At 39.3% G+C, this 14110-nt stretch overlaps 1 protein-coding gene and 1 pseudogene across 1 annotated transcript; both read right to left on the reverse strand.

Moving 5' to 3' along the window:
* Positions 1-393: 393 nt before the first annotated feature.
* On the reverse strand, positions 394-4040 carry arl6ip5b (ADP-ribosylation factor-like 6 interacting protein 5b). Its single transcript, XM_027001805.3, has 3 exons — positions 3814-4040; positions 2674-2891; positions 394-1388 (listed from the first exon to the last, which is right to left on the reverse strand). Exons 1-3 carry the CDS (start codon positions 3990-3992, stop codon positions 1213-1215), a joined length of 573 nt encoding a protein of 190 aa, XP_026857606.1. The 5' UTR covers positions 3993-4040; the 3' UTR covers positions 394-1212.
* A 4833-nt stretch (positions 4041-8873) lies between these two features.
* On the reverse strand, positions 8874-11854 carry LOC113572315 (bifunctional apoptosis regulator-like; annotated as a pseudogene).
* Between the last annotated feature and the right edge of the window lie 2256 nt (positions 11855-14110).

The following is a 14110-nucleotide window of genomic DNA, read 5'->3' on the forward strand; positions in this document are numbered from 1 at the left end:
AGTGTCAATAAACAATGATAAAACATACACATACCTTCCTTTATGCATGTGTGTGAATTTGTATGTGTTGGAGAAATGTAACATATAGACATGAATGGACAAAGTCCATCTCTATGTTTGTCTGCATTGCATAGCTGTCACAGGGATGAATTTCCCCTGTCACTGCACAAACAGCATCCTAAAATATTAAAGCGAGAAGCACTTCTAACTTTTTCTAATAGTTAGGATGTGATGCTTTGCATCTTTTATAAAAATGAGCCCAACACCTCACTAATTAGCTGCATATACGTATAGTGTAAATTACTGTGATATGTCAAGAAGGATTTATAGTACAAACTTATGCCAGTAAATACACCAGCATCCTAGGGGTATGCATCAAATCATATGCAGACATAGCTTGCATTTTCTTTATTGGAGTCCTGCATTAGGGTAGGAGTTATGACAATGGTTTAATTTGAGGTAGCATTTTTGCTCTTCATCAAAGTGACTCAGATAACTATAGACAAATTCTACCATGACATTTTCAGTAAATTTCTAACAAGCACTGTAAAATGTGCATCACTGTGACCCTGCAGAATGCTATACTCACAGAGGAAAACAGTACACATTTACTATGCCCTAGAAAAGATACCAGAATACCAACAAAAATGCAACATTCTGAAGTGCTTTCCTTCATACTGAAGCCATATTTTTAGGCCTTTGTAAGATTCAAAATGCTATGCCCATCTTATCAAAACACATTCTATACTGGACTGTTTACTATAACTGTTCTAACAATATTGATTTACAGTCAAAAACCCATCTTATGTGCAAAAATGTTATATCAAAGGTGCATATATAAGGGAAGGTAACAGCATTGCACAGTAGCTTTTGCAAGAAAGCTCAGCATGCTAAAATAGGAGACAGATTGCCATATGTAAGATGACAACTTATTAAAGGTAGCAATAAAAAATCCAAAAGAAAACAAAAAAGTATTCCAAAGAGTTCTTACGTCGTACATACAACTTATGTGGTTTAAAGTAGGAATCAATAACACGCAGAATTTAAACGACTACTGTAACATAGTTGGGAAAAACCAAAGAACCTTTGGAAGACATTACTTTCTTGTTTTGTTACAGGACCCTTTGTCACACAATATATTGGTTATAACTGGGAGGGGAGGAATGAACATAATCCTAATTAGGACTTTGTGCATACTGATAATCACCAGGCTCATTCCTTAAGCTTGCTCTCAATGAAATCCTGGATCTTGTTGATCTTCTCCTCTTGCTGGTCTAGCAGATCTAAGATTACTCCCATAGGTGTCCTCTTCAGCCCTGCACCCTCAATCTTATTCTCCAACTTGTTCTTCATGCTACGTAGTCGCAGAGAGGCATGTATCAGGATCACTAAAAAAAAGATAACTCTATCAATTAATTATCCAGGATTTACAATACACAAAGATCAAAAGATCTATGATTAAATAAAACTTAATAGTGCATCTAACGATTCTGTTAAAAATGCTTTCACTACTACTAATAAACAAAAGCATCAACACATTGACTTGTGGTTATTCATTGCCATTGTCTTATTCTACTTTAGGTATGTTAACATTTTTGGTTTAACAGCTCTGCAGGGCAGAGAGAATGAAAATATTTCCAGAGCCTAGTATCAGCTCACTAAATTCTGTGCCTTTAACACAGAGCATGAAGTTTCATTTTAAGTTGAGCCATTGCCAAATGTCAGCGAGTCCTAAAAATAGAAAAATATACCATAAATACTGTAAAAAAAAAATCAGCAGCATTCCATGCCTTAACTCAGCAGCCATTCCACCCATTCTAAACATTCAAAGCTACACATTCTGTTTTCAAACAGTGATGTGAAATACCCACCCTGTCTTACAACAGTACAGGTTCTTTAATCCATGACCTGAGGATGTTAGCTGAAAGTAACCCATGATCACGAATGTGGCTCAACTTTGCAACATTTCACCAGGGAAAGTGAAGAAGCTTCACTATATGGGCCTTTCATCTTGTAGGCTATCTTTTGGTTATGGAAGCTGGTTTTAAAGGGTAAACAACAACTAATGACCCAGATTTATTATTTAAACCATTGAAGCAAACTGCATAACAAAACAGTAGTAAAGAAACTCTGTAAAGAAAACAACAATAACTCAAAATGCAATAAAAGGCCAGTTTCCAAGGTTTGTGCAACAAACATGCCAAATAATGATGACATAGATGGTGAAGGTAATGTCCAAGAATTGTTGACTACCCTACTGACCTCCAAAAACTGCTAAAGGATACACAGCAAGACTGTAAATACTGCTGAACTGTCAGCTTGTCACTAACTTGTCACTGGATAATATGTTGAGATTAATGCTAAACATATAGCATTTATTTAGTTACGCCTCCTTGTACCACTAACAAGGAGATACACCAGCCAGCTATCTTACCTTATATTTACCACCATCTACGTCAACATAAATCTCAATGTGTGCTGTGTTTCACAACTTTATTACAGCTATGCTGCTAGCTTGTGATTATCCTTGAATACTTTGAATGTAATATTATAAAAATTAAAAATATAAAAATAATTTGCATATTTTTATTTTCTTACATCTGAAAACTTTGTGACCAGGTACTGTATCAAAATGACTTCAGTTTTGCTGCCGCCAATGAATTTAGTACTCACAGAGCAAAGGGAATGTGATGCCAAAGATAAACACCATCACCCCTCCACAGAGAGAGAGCAGGAAGTAGCTGGTTGCCATGACAACAATAAGAAAGAGAGCAGGGTTCTTCTTCTTGAAGTTCTTGACCACAGCTTTGTTCTCTCCAGCCCACACTAAGCCCATAAAGACCACGGTGACCACTGTGCCACCAAGCAACATTCCCACTGGGTTCATAAACCTGCAACAACCAATAACAAGAGCAAAAAAGACATGTCGAAAAATGTATTTAGATGATATTCACCTCAAATGACGATAAAAAAACGAACACCAATTCTCTAATGTGAGAAGCATGTCTACGTGTCTGTACATGACAAAGGTACTGCGATGCTAATACTTTGCATTATGAACGCACAATTCCTTGTGATATAATTACACATTTAAGGGTTAGTGGGGTACTTGCTGATGACAATTCACCATTACTGCCGAGTTGTCATTTGGACTATTGATTACATAGTCCGATTGACTACTGGTCCGGGCAGCTGCGACGTTTCCGGCCTGTTAGCCAAGATAGCCATTAAAGCTTAATAAATATCGGTCTACATAACTCTAGTCTATGATCTATCATACACTTTATAAATAGCAAACACTAAAAGTCACAAAGTGGTTATTAGGCTATACGCATACAAATAATAAATGTGTGTGATATTTCTTTCCATCTGGGCGTAACCCTTCATTAACCATCTTAACGAAGTCTGCAGCACAAAACCTAGCAGACCCGATGATGGTTTCTAAATACGTGCTAAACTTTGCTCTAGAAATTCCACAGCACACGACATCCTACACTAGCCGGACTGTCGTACTCATTTACACAGTAGCTGGTTATACGACGGTGGTAACGCTACGCGATAAGCAGGTTTGGGGAGATTTCTCATTAGTTTATGACATCTAGCTAGTTATCTTAGCTAAGTACATCACACGGCTAACTATCGGGTTACGATGAACGCGGGATTTATCCACAACGGACCAGCTAGACAATTAAAATACTGTATCTTAAACATACACAACCACAACCTGTACTACGGTAGGTTAAGCAGTCAAGTTACACAATAAAGTTACTGGAACTGGCTAGCGAACTTAGATGGCGTTAGCTAAATACCTACCCGACAATCAGGAAGAGCACAACAGCCACCGTAAAATAATTTGTCTGAAAGTACAGCAAATTGCTTATTACTCTGTTATTCCATTTAGCTAAGTCTGACATATCTGGTTTGGCGAAGCGATCAGCTCCAGGGAAAAAGTCTTCCCATGGTCTAAACGGTGCGACTTCCATTGCATCCATCGAGTCGTCGATGTTCCGGGACCGGCTCGGTTGGTCCTTACTGCCCAAGTGAAGTCAGAAATAACAACTGGGTTTGTTTAAAAACGTCTGGCAATATACAAGTCTACGATCAGATTTTTGTCAAGGTACCCATTCATTATTCTGGTAAAGAAAGCTAAGATCCAATCAGTGCAAAATAATATCCAATTTTGTGGTGTATAAGCAAATAACAGATTTTTAAAATTATTTATAACTATTTGGGTGAGTTGTAAACATAAACATTTGAACTATGTACATCTATAAAGCATATCTAGAGGTTGCTAATCCATAGATATACGTTATAACAGATAATCAGGAGTACCTGTCATGAGGTTAATTTACTGCTCAGCACTAGGTTTGAGTTTGTGAAAAATAAGGGCCCGTGGAGGCACTACACTAGCCACTATATTTATAGTGCACTAGTCTGATCCATTTTCATAATCAGAAATCGGTTATCTTAATAGGAAGGCTGACAGCACTGCCTGGTTTTTCTCAAAATTGTTTATAGAATATGCCTCGGATACATATGCTTTAACTTTCTTCTCAATAAATTCTAGACCCAAATTAACTAACTAAATCCCGTAAACCAATTAGCAAAGGCGGGGATTCCTGCATCAGCTCAGATCTGCAGAGCACATGCTCCAATATTATTAAGGGTGACCCGTCACGGACGGAAAGCAGGTCTAGCTGACGCAACTCTCCAGGACCCGCCCCCACGTGAGAGACAGCCAATCAGCACAAGAGAAGCCAGTCCTACAGGTGCATCAGCATGGTGCAAAATACTAGGCGTTATTAATTCTCAGTATAACAACTGCAACAGCATCAACAACAATAATAATTATAATTACTAACTCATAATTAAATGTGAATAATAAAGATATCAAATTCATAATGATATAAAAGATATGTTGACGCAGCAATTATTGGGGCCCATGCACTTTGAGACCACAAGAGAAAATATAGGAATCTAATTGACTAACGGCAGCCATGTGTTTTACAGTTTGTGCATTGAACTAAGTCCACAGGGTACACAGAGGGAGAGACATCCCACACAGAGCTCAACTTGGAGAAAAAAATAAGTGCTAGTTTTCTGAAAAGGTCATGTAAAAGAAGAGATCACATCAGACCCTGTTTCTGGTGGTTTTTATATCCCATTCAAAGGGATTAAAGGAGAGCTCTGTGCTACTTCTCCCTCCTGCATCCTGTTTCCCACTCTTTCCCAGTATATCTCCACAACATCTTTCTCTTTTCTATTTTATTTTATATTTTTATCTTTATCTTTTATGCTATACATGAAGTATAAAATAGCCTTTTGATTTACTTTATTTTTGTTTATGTTTATTCTGCTTTCTGAGCACTCTGTAGGAAATAGTTGTGTCAGTACTCACTTTCTGTTACTTACATGCACACTCACCAAGATAAATTCTTAGATAAATGGCAAATCCAGTATCCAGGGGCAAAAAAAGGACATCATACATAATTATATCATCCCCCCAATAAATAAATAAATAAATAAATAGATAGATAGATAGATAGATAGATAGATAGATAGATAGATAGATAGATAGATAGATAGATAGATAGATAGATAGATAGATAGATAAATAAAATAAAGAAAAAGGGACAAAACACCTAGGATTACAACATGATATAAAGACAAGGCGGGATTGAAGCAGGACAGAGAGAATGGTTCCAGGAATTAGAAAACTGCTAACACAACTGTGACACACAAGCAAGGGTTCACACCACAGTCTGGCCAACAGTCAGTGAACCAAAGGCAGTAATTGTCTCTCAATAATTTAATATAATACACTTAGTGATTAATTAGTTATGTTTATTGTACAGTAGTTAAGTGTAGATTTGTCATTTTGCCTGTTCATAGCATCTGCACATCATTTCTGATGACCCTGCTATAGGACATTTCAAATCATCAGGTTGGTGGTGCTCTCATGTGCTTTTTAAAAAAAAGAAAAAAAAGCTGTGTGTTTTTGACAAACTATCACAGATTGCACTGCTGTCATAACTTTCACCACTATACTCCAATATATCAGCCTTCATATAACTATCAGCTAGAGCATTGCTGCTTGTGTGAGCTTAGGGTGACACACTGGAGGAAAAATCAATAGGACTTGAGCCATATATGCAGATGAGCGAGCTTTATTGGTTCTTTCCCTTATGCACTAAGGGAGAGGAGCCTCAAACTTCTCTCTAACATGAGTTCATATACCCCCACCATTCCCCGTTGTTCTCTCATGCTCTAATCTCATGAATCCAGGTGCCAGGCATCTCAACCGTCCTTGAACATTCTTTCCTGCTAAAAACAAGTTGTTACTCCCTGCTGCTGCACCCCTGCCCAGCAACAGTTAAGTGATAACTATCATACTCCATCACTTCTCTATTTGCCTTTCTTGCAGACTGGTCAAGACAAGGGCAAAGGTCACATATTTCTTAATTCTTCTTTTAAGCAAGCATTAAGCATTTTCCCTCGCACACACCTTGTTAGATTACCCAATCTGTTAACCGATTGATTGATCCATGGCCTCTAAATTGTTGTTCTGGTCAACAGATTGGGTTGAATGCAATGATAAGTCATACCAGATCCTGCAGTTATAACTCATATAGTGGTCTTCACCGCAGTTACTATGTTACCAAGTTTATGTTACTATGTTCCATTACAGTGTCCAAGGGTTGCAGGTGTGTGTAGTTACCAGTGGGTGGCGCCATTGCAGAGCTGGATGGCCACATGGCACATGTGGGATCCATAAGATAGACATCTGGAAAAGCCAAAGCACAGCCTCCCATGTATTACCGTGATAGTCCCCTATGAGTCAGTGCTGCATTACTGAAAAATAAAATTATGATCAAAGATTTCTGTTCAACCCCTTAAAATGTTAAAATCTGACAGGCTATATCAGAGTGAGGTTTACATGTTTACATAATAATCACTCTTTTTATAAATAATAAAAGTAATGAAATATTTATTCACCACAATCAGAATTTAAATAAATGATTACAAAACAAAAATAGAACAAAGGGGAAAACAAATCATATCTTTCTACGCAAATACCATGAACTCTTGCCATTCCAACATTCACACAGTTATGTTGCGTCCAGTATTAGTTATTTACAAATCTCAATTTACAGGTATTCACAACTGTGTGAGCAAAATCACACCATAACAACAGAATACTGGGTAATTATTATGGCATATTGTTGTCAGAACTATAGAAATACTGTTGTACTCTTTGTAATCATTATAAATTACTATAAATTAATACATGATTCAGATCATTAAAGAATAAATAAATTATCATACAGTTTGCCCTTTTGCCAGTAAATAGTCATGCTACATTTTTTTTACACTTATGTGTAGTCTACTCTATGAATGAGTGAGAAATAATTGCTCTTCCAGGCAGAGTAGGCCAAGGTTCTATGTGAATTTTCACATGCCTTGGTCAAATTAAAAAATGGTGACCTAAAATTAATTAATCTGTGTTATGAAAACATTCATGCTAAAAGAAAAAAGATTTTTGGAAATAATATTTGGAAATTTTGTTTTTCTATAGCGTGTGTGTGCATGTCTGTGCATGCATGTGTGCATATGTGTGCATATGCTATGGTCCATGGAATATATATGGACATACAAATCTCATGAGATTGACTGTGTTGATGATAGAGATGCAGTAGAGTGTCCAGTAGAACAGGCAGTCGCACACAAACTGAGGCATCAGCTTCCACAACAGAGTCCAAAGGACCCAGCAGAACGATCCCGTGCAGAATGTGCAAATTAGCCTGTATGACATCAGAGTTATAATTAAAAAAAAGCTCTTTACATAAAGCTGTGCAACAGAGACAATCTTGTCAAACTAGTGAAATCACTGGAGATCACATATTATACATAAATAAATGGAGGATGACTGACTGTACACTTTGACATTTGTAGCACTGCTCAAGTTTTTTTCCACTGTTTTAACACCCACTTGGCTCATTAAGATAATTATCAAGTGCTTCAGGAGATGAATCACTGAGTAAAAAAAATCATTTCTAAGCACATTTTAATCTGTATGGGAGAATGCTCTCTTTAGCTGCTTAAGGTAGTTTCTTGTATATCTAAAGCACAAATGCTACTCTTAGAACACTTATTTTTATTTATAATTCCAGCTAATTTGCTCAAATTTAAACTGTGCAAAACAGAAGCTCACCTGGATACTCATCAGGAAATCCTGAAAAGTTATTTATTTAATCATGATAATTAGCTTCCCAATGGAAGTTCAAATTTCCCTAGAATGGAATATTAAAATATCATCCCTTACAAAAAGTATTTGAAATACTTTTGCTCTTTCTACCAAATGTAGTCATCTCATAATTTCAAAACATGTAATAGGACACACCACAGGGTTACAGGCTGTGGTTCTACATGTGCATTGCTTGTGCATCACTCTCTTACCTTCTGTTCAAATGTTAAATTAAGGATAAAACACCCAGGGACTCAGCTTAATCTAAGATCCACCCTGGTGCCTAGAATCAAGGCCAACTGGCAGATCTCACAGGAAATGTGTGTTGTATTTGTCCTCCTGGACTGTTGCTGTCATCCCGTGACACAGAGAAGGACTGTGTGTAGTATGACAACACTGGATGACAAGAAAACATGAGCAATAGAACGTCTCAGCTGTTACCTGATGTTAATTCTCCTCCAGTGGGATTGTAATATTGAACCTTCTTGCAAGGTTACCAGGAAGGCGCTTAAGATGATGATGCGTGATATCCAGTAATGAAGTTCAAGCCAATCCCACACAAAGTCAGCCAGCAGCTAATAAGGAAGGAGACACAGCTTCACCAGAAACCACAGCCACTGCATCGTGCTCAGGGTCTCCTGCTGCCACACCAGGAAGAGGGATCCACAGAGTGAGAATCTGAAAGCTACTGAGGGCAAACAGGTCACACCAGTCTATCTGGCACACACACACACACACATGCCCACTCCTCCTACCAGGCTCTTTAATGAAAGGCCTTCTTCTGATATATTTGTCCACTGTGCGGGACAGCATATGTAGATGAAGGGCAAGAAAGAGACATGGTAATCAAAGAAATACATGTAGAGGATAGTGAAGCATGGGGAGTGGATCAGGCCTAAGAGAAGGAAAAAAGACTTCTTCTCATTTACTGGCTTCAGGAAAGGCAATGTAGAATTATATATGTGTATGTGTGTGTATGTGTATGTGTGTGTGTTTGTGTGTGTGTGTGTGTTACAAACAATCACACATATTTGACTGATAGGTATATGAGGACACTTTACAGCCATGAATTTTAAAAGCCCATACGCTTCCAGAACCCAAGACCAGAGGCCAGAGGAGGTAACGTGCCTGAATCTGTCCTAACCCAGAAAGCCCAGCAGTGGCATTCGGTTTGAGGTCACTGAGAAACATACACAGGAAAATAGTACTGGGATGTCATGTGACAAGGCATTGCATATACAGTGTTAACAAGCACAGGGATTTTCTGCTCCCAGCTCAACTGAAAGTATGACTCATCAAATTTCATAAGAGCAGCATTTTTTAAATTAGTGTGAATATCAACACTGTGGTAGTTATGCGTATCTCATAGCAAAATTCTGGCAATGATTGGAAGCTCAATGATGGGCAGGAAAGTTGCCCAAAAGTGTTTAAGGCTTTCCCCATTTCTGAGGGGACTTAAGGCTTGTTATACATACAGCAGTAAGCAGTACAGGATGGGTTTATGTACCTTGTATTCCCAGAGGGTGAGGGTGTTTCTAGGCCAGTGCCTGCAGAGCATGTACTACCTTCTGCATTGCATGCCTGTGAAGCTGCTTCCCTATACTGTAGGGAGGCTTTGACAAATCCTTCTCCTAGAGCATTCAGCAGCCTAAAACACACACACACACACACACACACACACACACACACACACACACACACACACACACACACACACACACACCACTGATGAAGAGAATGGAGAGTGGCTAACACAAATGGTGCACAGCATCAGGTGGGCTAAATTCTCTAACTGTGTTTTAAAAAGGTGACATTTTGTAAAAACTGTTTACCAAATCAGGACCATTTAAAATGCTCCACTGTGTAGCATGTTTGTGCCATACCTGCCGTTGACCTGTTCCTTGAGGAAGATGCCTCTGTACGAGAAAGTCCAAGGACCAAGATCCTCCATCCATATGGCCAGATCCCTCACTGTCCACTCTAGCAGGGGCTTCTTCACCAGCAGCTGTGCCTCTGAGTCCCTACAGCTTCAGTGATACATCAAAAACACTACCTAGGATATAGACACACACACACACACACACACATGCACATATACACACATAAACACACACACACACACACACACATACACACGCATATACACACACAAACACATGCACATATACACACACACGCACACACACACACACACACACACACACACATGCACACACACACAGTTTTATCCTTGTTAGACACATATTACATATGTATTATACACACTTAGCACCCTCCTTTATTAGGGTCACCCAGCTTGTACCAGCATCCACTCACTATTTTATTTGGTACACCTATTTTATATGTAATAGCTGCTCTATTACTGAATGCAATCTATCCAACGTCATGTACCATGCCAGCAACAGCCTAACCTGTTCATTATTGGTTAGTTTATGACAACAGGTACACTCATGAGCAGATGTTATTGAGGCAGCTGACTACTCTGAGTGCAGCAGTGACTCTGAAATGGGGTTATTTGTGAATTCTCAGCATCGATGCACCTGAGCTAATAACCTCTACTGAAATTTCATATTCCTCCAATACAGCATTTCAGGCTTTTATTCAAAGCTTAACCACAAGTAACCTGATCTTCATCAATATAATTCATTCTTGTTTTCATTGGTAAGTGTTCATCCCACAGGGGGGCTTGACAGTGTGCAGTGCGCAGCTCTCTGTGGTGGTGGGTAACTTGAGAAGTGTTAGTACGTTGTGTCCCATTGTAATTTCATACAATTTATATATTCTACAGCTGTTGACTGCATGACTGAACTGATGCTGGTCCACTAAAAGGACGCCTGGGCTTTGTTCATGGGTCTGCTGCAGATGTGTCAGCACAGGTTCGTAACTCACAGTGACAAAGGGGAGCGTGATGAGGATGCCAGTGAAGAAGCCACCCACACCCAGCCATGGATGCCAACGAACAGGCAGAGGGATGGCTCTGCAGCTGGCATTACGCGGGTGGGCCTGGAAGGCCTGCAGAGAGTGCACAATTCTTGGATCATCCAGCATGACTTTCCCTCACCTTGTAACATCATCAGAGAAATGCATTTCCACAAGATCCCTGCAAAGAACAAAGTCTTACCTTCGTATTAGGGCTAGGGTTACAGTATGGAAAATGTACAGTACTACATTGGGATTACACTGCTATCTGTTGCAATTACACCACTCCAAGAGTGCTCTCTGGCCCCTAGTGAGTTGCATGAGGTGTGGGTGCATTAAGTATCCCCTCGTTTCACAGGATATGTGGCAAACAGTAGCACACAACACATAAAAATTATTTTGTCTTCCATCTTACCTTAATGAAATGTTTATTTTTGGAAAGTTTTGAAAGAACTCGCAACACCCAGGACACTCCATTGTGTGTGAAGCTTGCAACCACAGAGCGATACAATGGCGACAGAAGCTATGGCCGCAGTTCAGTGTGGTGGGATCCACCATGACTTCATAGCAGCAATGACACTTTAAGGCATCCTGTGAGATATGGACAGACTCATCCTCCACGTCAGATGCAGAGGAACTTACAAATCCATGGTCTACAGCACAGTCTTCTCTTCTTTGCTGGTTTTCCATTTGGCTGCTGTCAGACATATGTCGTGATGTCACTGCACGAGGGAAATACCTAATCGTAGTGGAATCCTCATTGTAGATTTGTGTCCCTTTGATGTTCTTTTTGGTGTGTATAACCTGATATATTTATATATTTACATCTATGGTAACACAAAAATGCACAACTGGAACTTGTGCTCATCAGTGTTCACTGCAGGCACTGTGGTCACTTCCCATTCCAGTTTACAGATCAGGTTAATGCGAGAAAAAAACAGTTAAAGAACAAAGTGAAACTAAACCTTAGTTTAGGGAACATCAAAGTATAAGTCAAATATTGAAGGCTATGTTAAATGCTAAAACCAATGTAAAGCCAACTATCCTTAAGCTCACTGATAGTGTTTTACCTGGTGAAAGCTGCACAAAACCTTTGAAATAAACAATAATTTTCCTATTATGGTTCCTACTGTGTAGAAATTTAAGTATTGTGTAGGAATATAATATCTGCTCAGAACACCCAGCTAAATTCTAAATAGTAAGGTTTCTTACTTTGTTACTGGCCAGTGTACGGGTGGTAAGGTGAGGACCTTGGTGAATATGCAACATTTTGAACATATCAACAAAAAGTTCAAAGCTGGTAGTGTAGAAGAAGAAAGTAACACCCATCCACAGTGTCAACTGTGACAGCCACTCATCTTCCAGGGCGTGCCAGTGTAAAGCATGTTTTACTTACCCCTGTCATTCAGGTGGAAATGTCCTTTATGCACCTCTTTCTGTCACAAGCTGCCACTCATTTGTGTATTAGGAGGGTGAATGTAATGTATACAGACAGTTTGGATATTATCAATTCCATGTTGAAAACTGTACGCTATGGTTAACATTAACGTTTATGTAAAGGACGTGGCTGACTAAGGTTAGCATTTGACGTATGATCCCTTATTTAAGCAAAGTGACTTCCTTTGTCATTGAATCAGCCAGATAGTACCAGTTATCGCACTGTATCAGATGTGCTTCAACACATGAAGCAAAAAACTGCAAGAGAGTCGGACTGCATCAGCTGTTCAGTAGAGCTGCTTCTATGGTTCGGTAACGTTATGTGACTGATCTGAGACCAGGTTTCTGCGCAGACTAAGGAGCAGCACGCACTGGATGACACCTCCACATTCTTGGAGGTCTTGTGAGGGAGCGGGGTCTGGATCGGAGTGCACCTGCTGTGAATTTGAGTGCAGGTGATGCCTCCACCTCTATGCAGGAATCAGCTGACTGCTCAGTGTCTGAAACCAGACCGAGAGAAGGCTCCTCAATCTCCAGATGGAGAACAGCTAAGCGGTCAGAATTTATCTGAAAAAGGGTTGCAGAAGTCATTGTGTAATCCAGCATAGTTTTCTCCACAGTGGTTCAGGGAGGACAGCTCGACCCCCAGGTCCCCAGGAGAATCCTCCTCCGAGCAGGGACAAATAAAGCCAATCTGGAGGATGGTTTTTTTACCCTTCTTTTTTTTCCTTTTCAATAGAAGTGAAGGGTCAGATTCCTCCTTCATGGGGCCATTGAAATAGGGAAGCCGTGAGCGGTAAAGGGACACTTCTTTTCAAGACTCACCTGCCCCGTATTTTTAAAAAAAATAGTGGAATATGCACATCCTCATAGATCCTTTTCAACTGCGGAGATACAGTTTGATGCAAACTCTCATTTTTATTATTTTTTTCAGCATTTTATCATCATTCTAAATTAGCTTGCTGTCAACACCACCAGAACTAAAAGCAAATAACACATAACACAAATAGTGAAGATGTTATTTTGAATAAACATTTTATTCAAGATTAGCGCTTACATATTCAAATGAATAAAAAATCAGAACACATCTTCTTAATCAACCCAGAAAAAAAGGTGTTTAGCACAAGATCTCTGAAGCGGCTTTGAGCTGTTTTTAGAGCACTGTGAAGCAGTGGTTCTTTGTGTGTCATGCGTCATGTTCTTGGCTGCCGTTTTCTGTTTCATGCAGTTTATCTGCTTTGTGAGTTTGTTCTCCTCTTTGTGAGTCTGTTCTCCTCTCTGTGAGTCTGTTCTCCTCTCTGTGAGTCTGTTCTCCTCTTTTCTTGGTCAGTAGTTTAGTTTCTGTAGAATGTCCATACCTGATAGCATTTACAGTTGCTGCACATGTTTTATACAATGTCTCAAGAACCAGTGTTTTGATATCACACCTTTATTACACAGCTAGTTATTGTATTAAAGGCTAAGCCCCATCTATTGGACCTCCGTTAAGATTTCACATTATCTTTACTG

The sequence above is a fragment of the Electrophorus electricus genome, chromosome 24 (genome assembly GCF_041902795.1).
Source record: "Electrophorus electricus isolate QZ-2024a chromosome 24, ASM4190279v1, whole genome shotgun sequence".
Taxonomy (NCBI): domain Eukaryota; kingdom Metazoa; phylum Chordata; class Actinopteri; order Gymnotiformes; family Gymnotidae; genus Electrophorus; species Electrophorus electricus.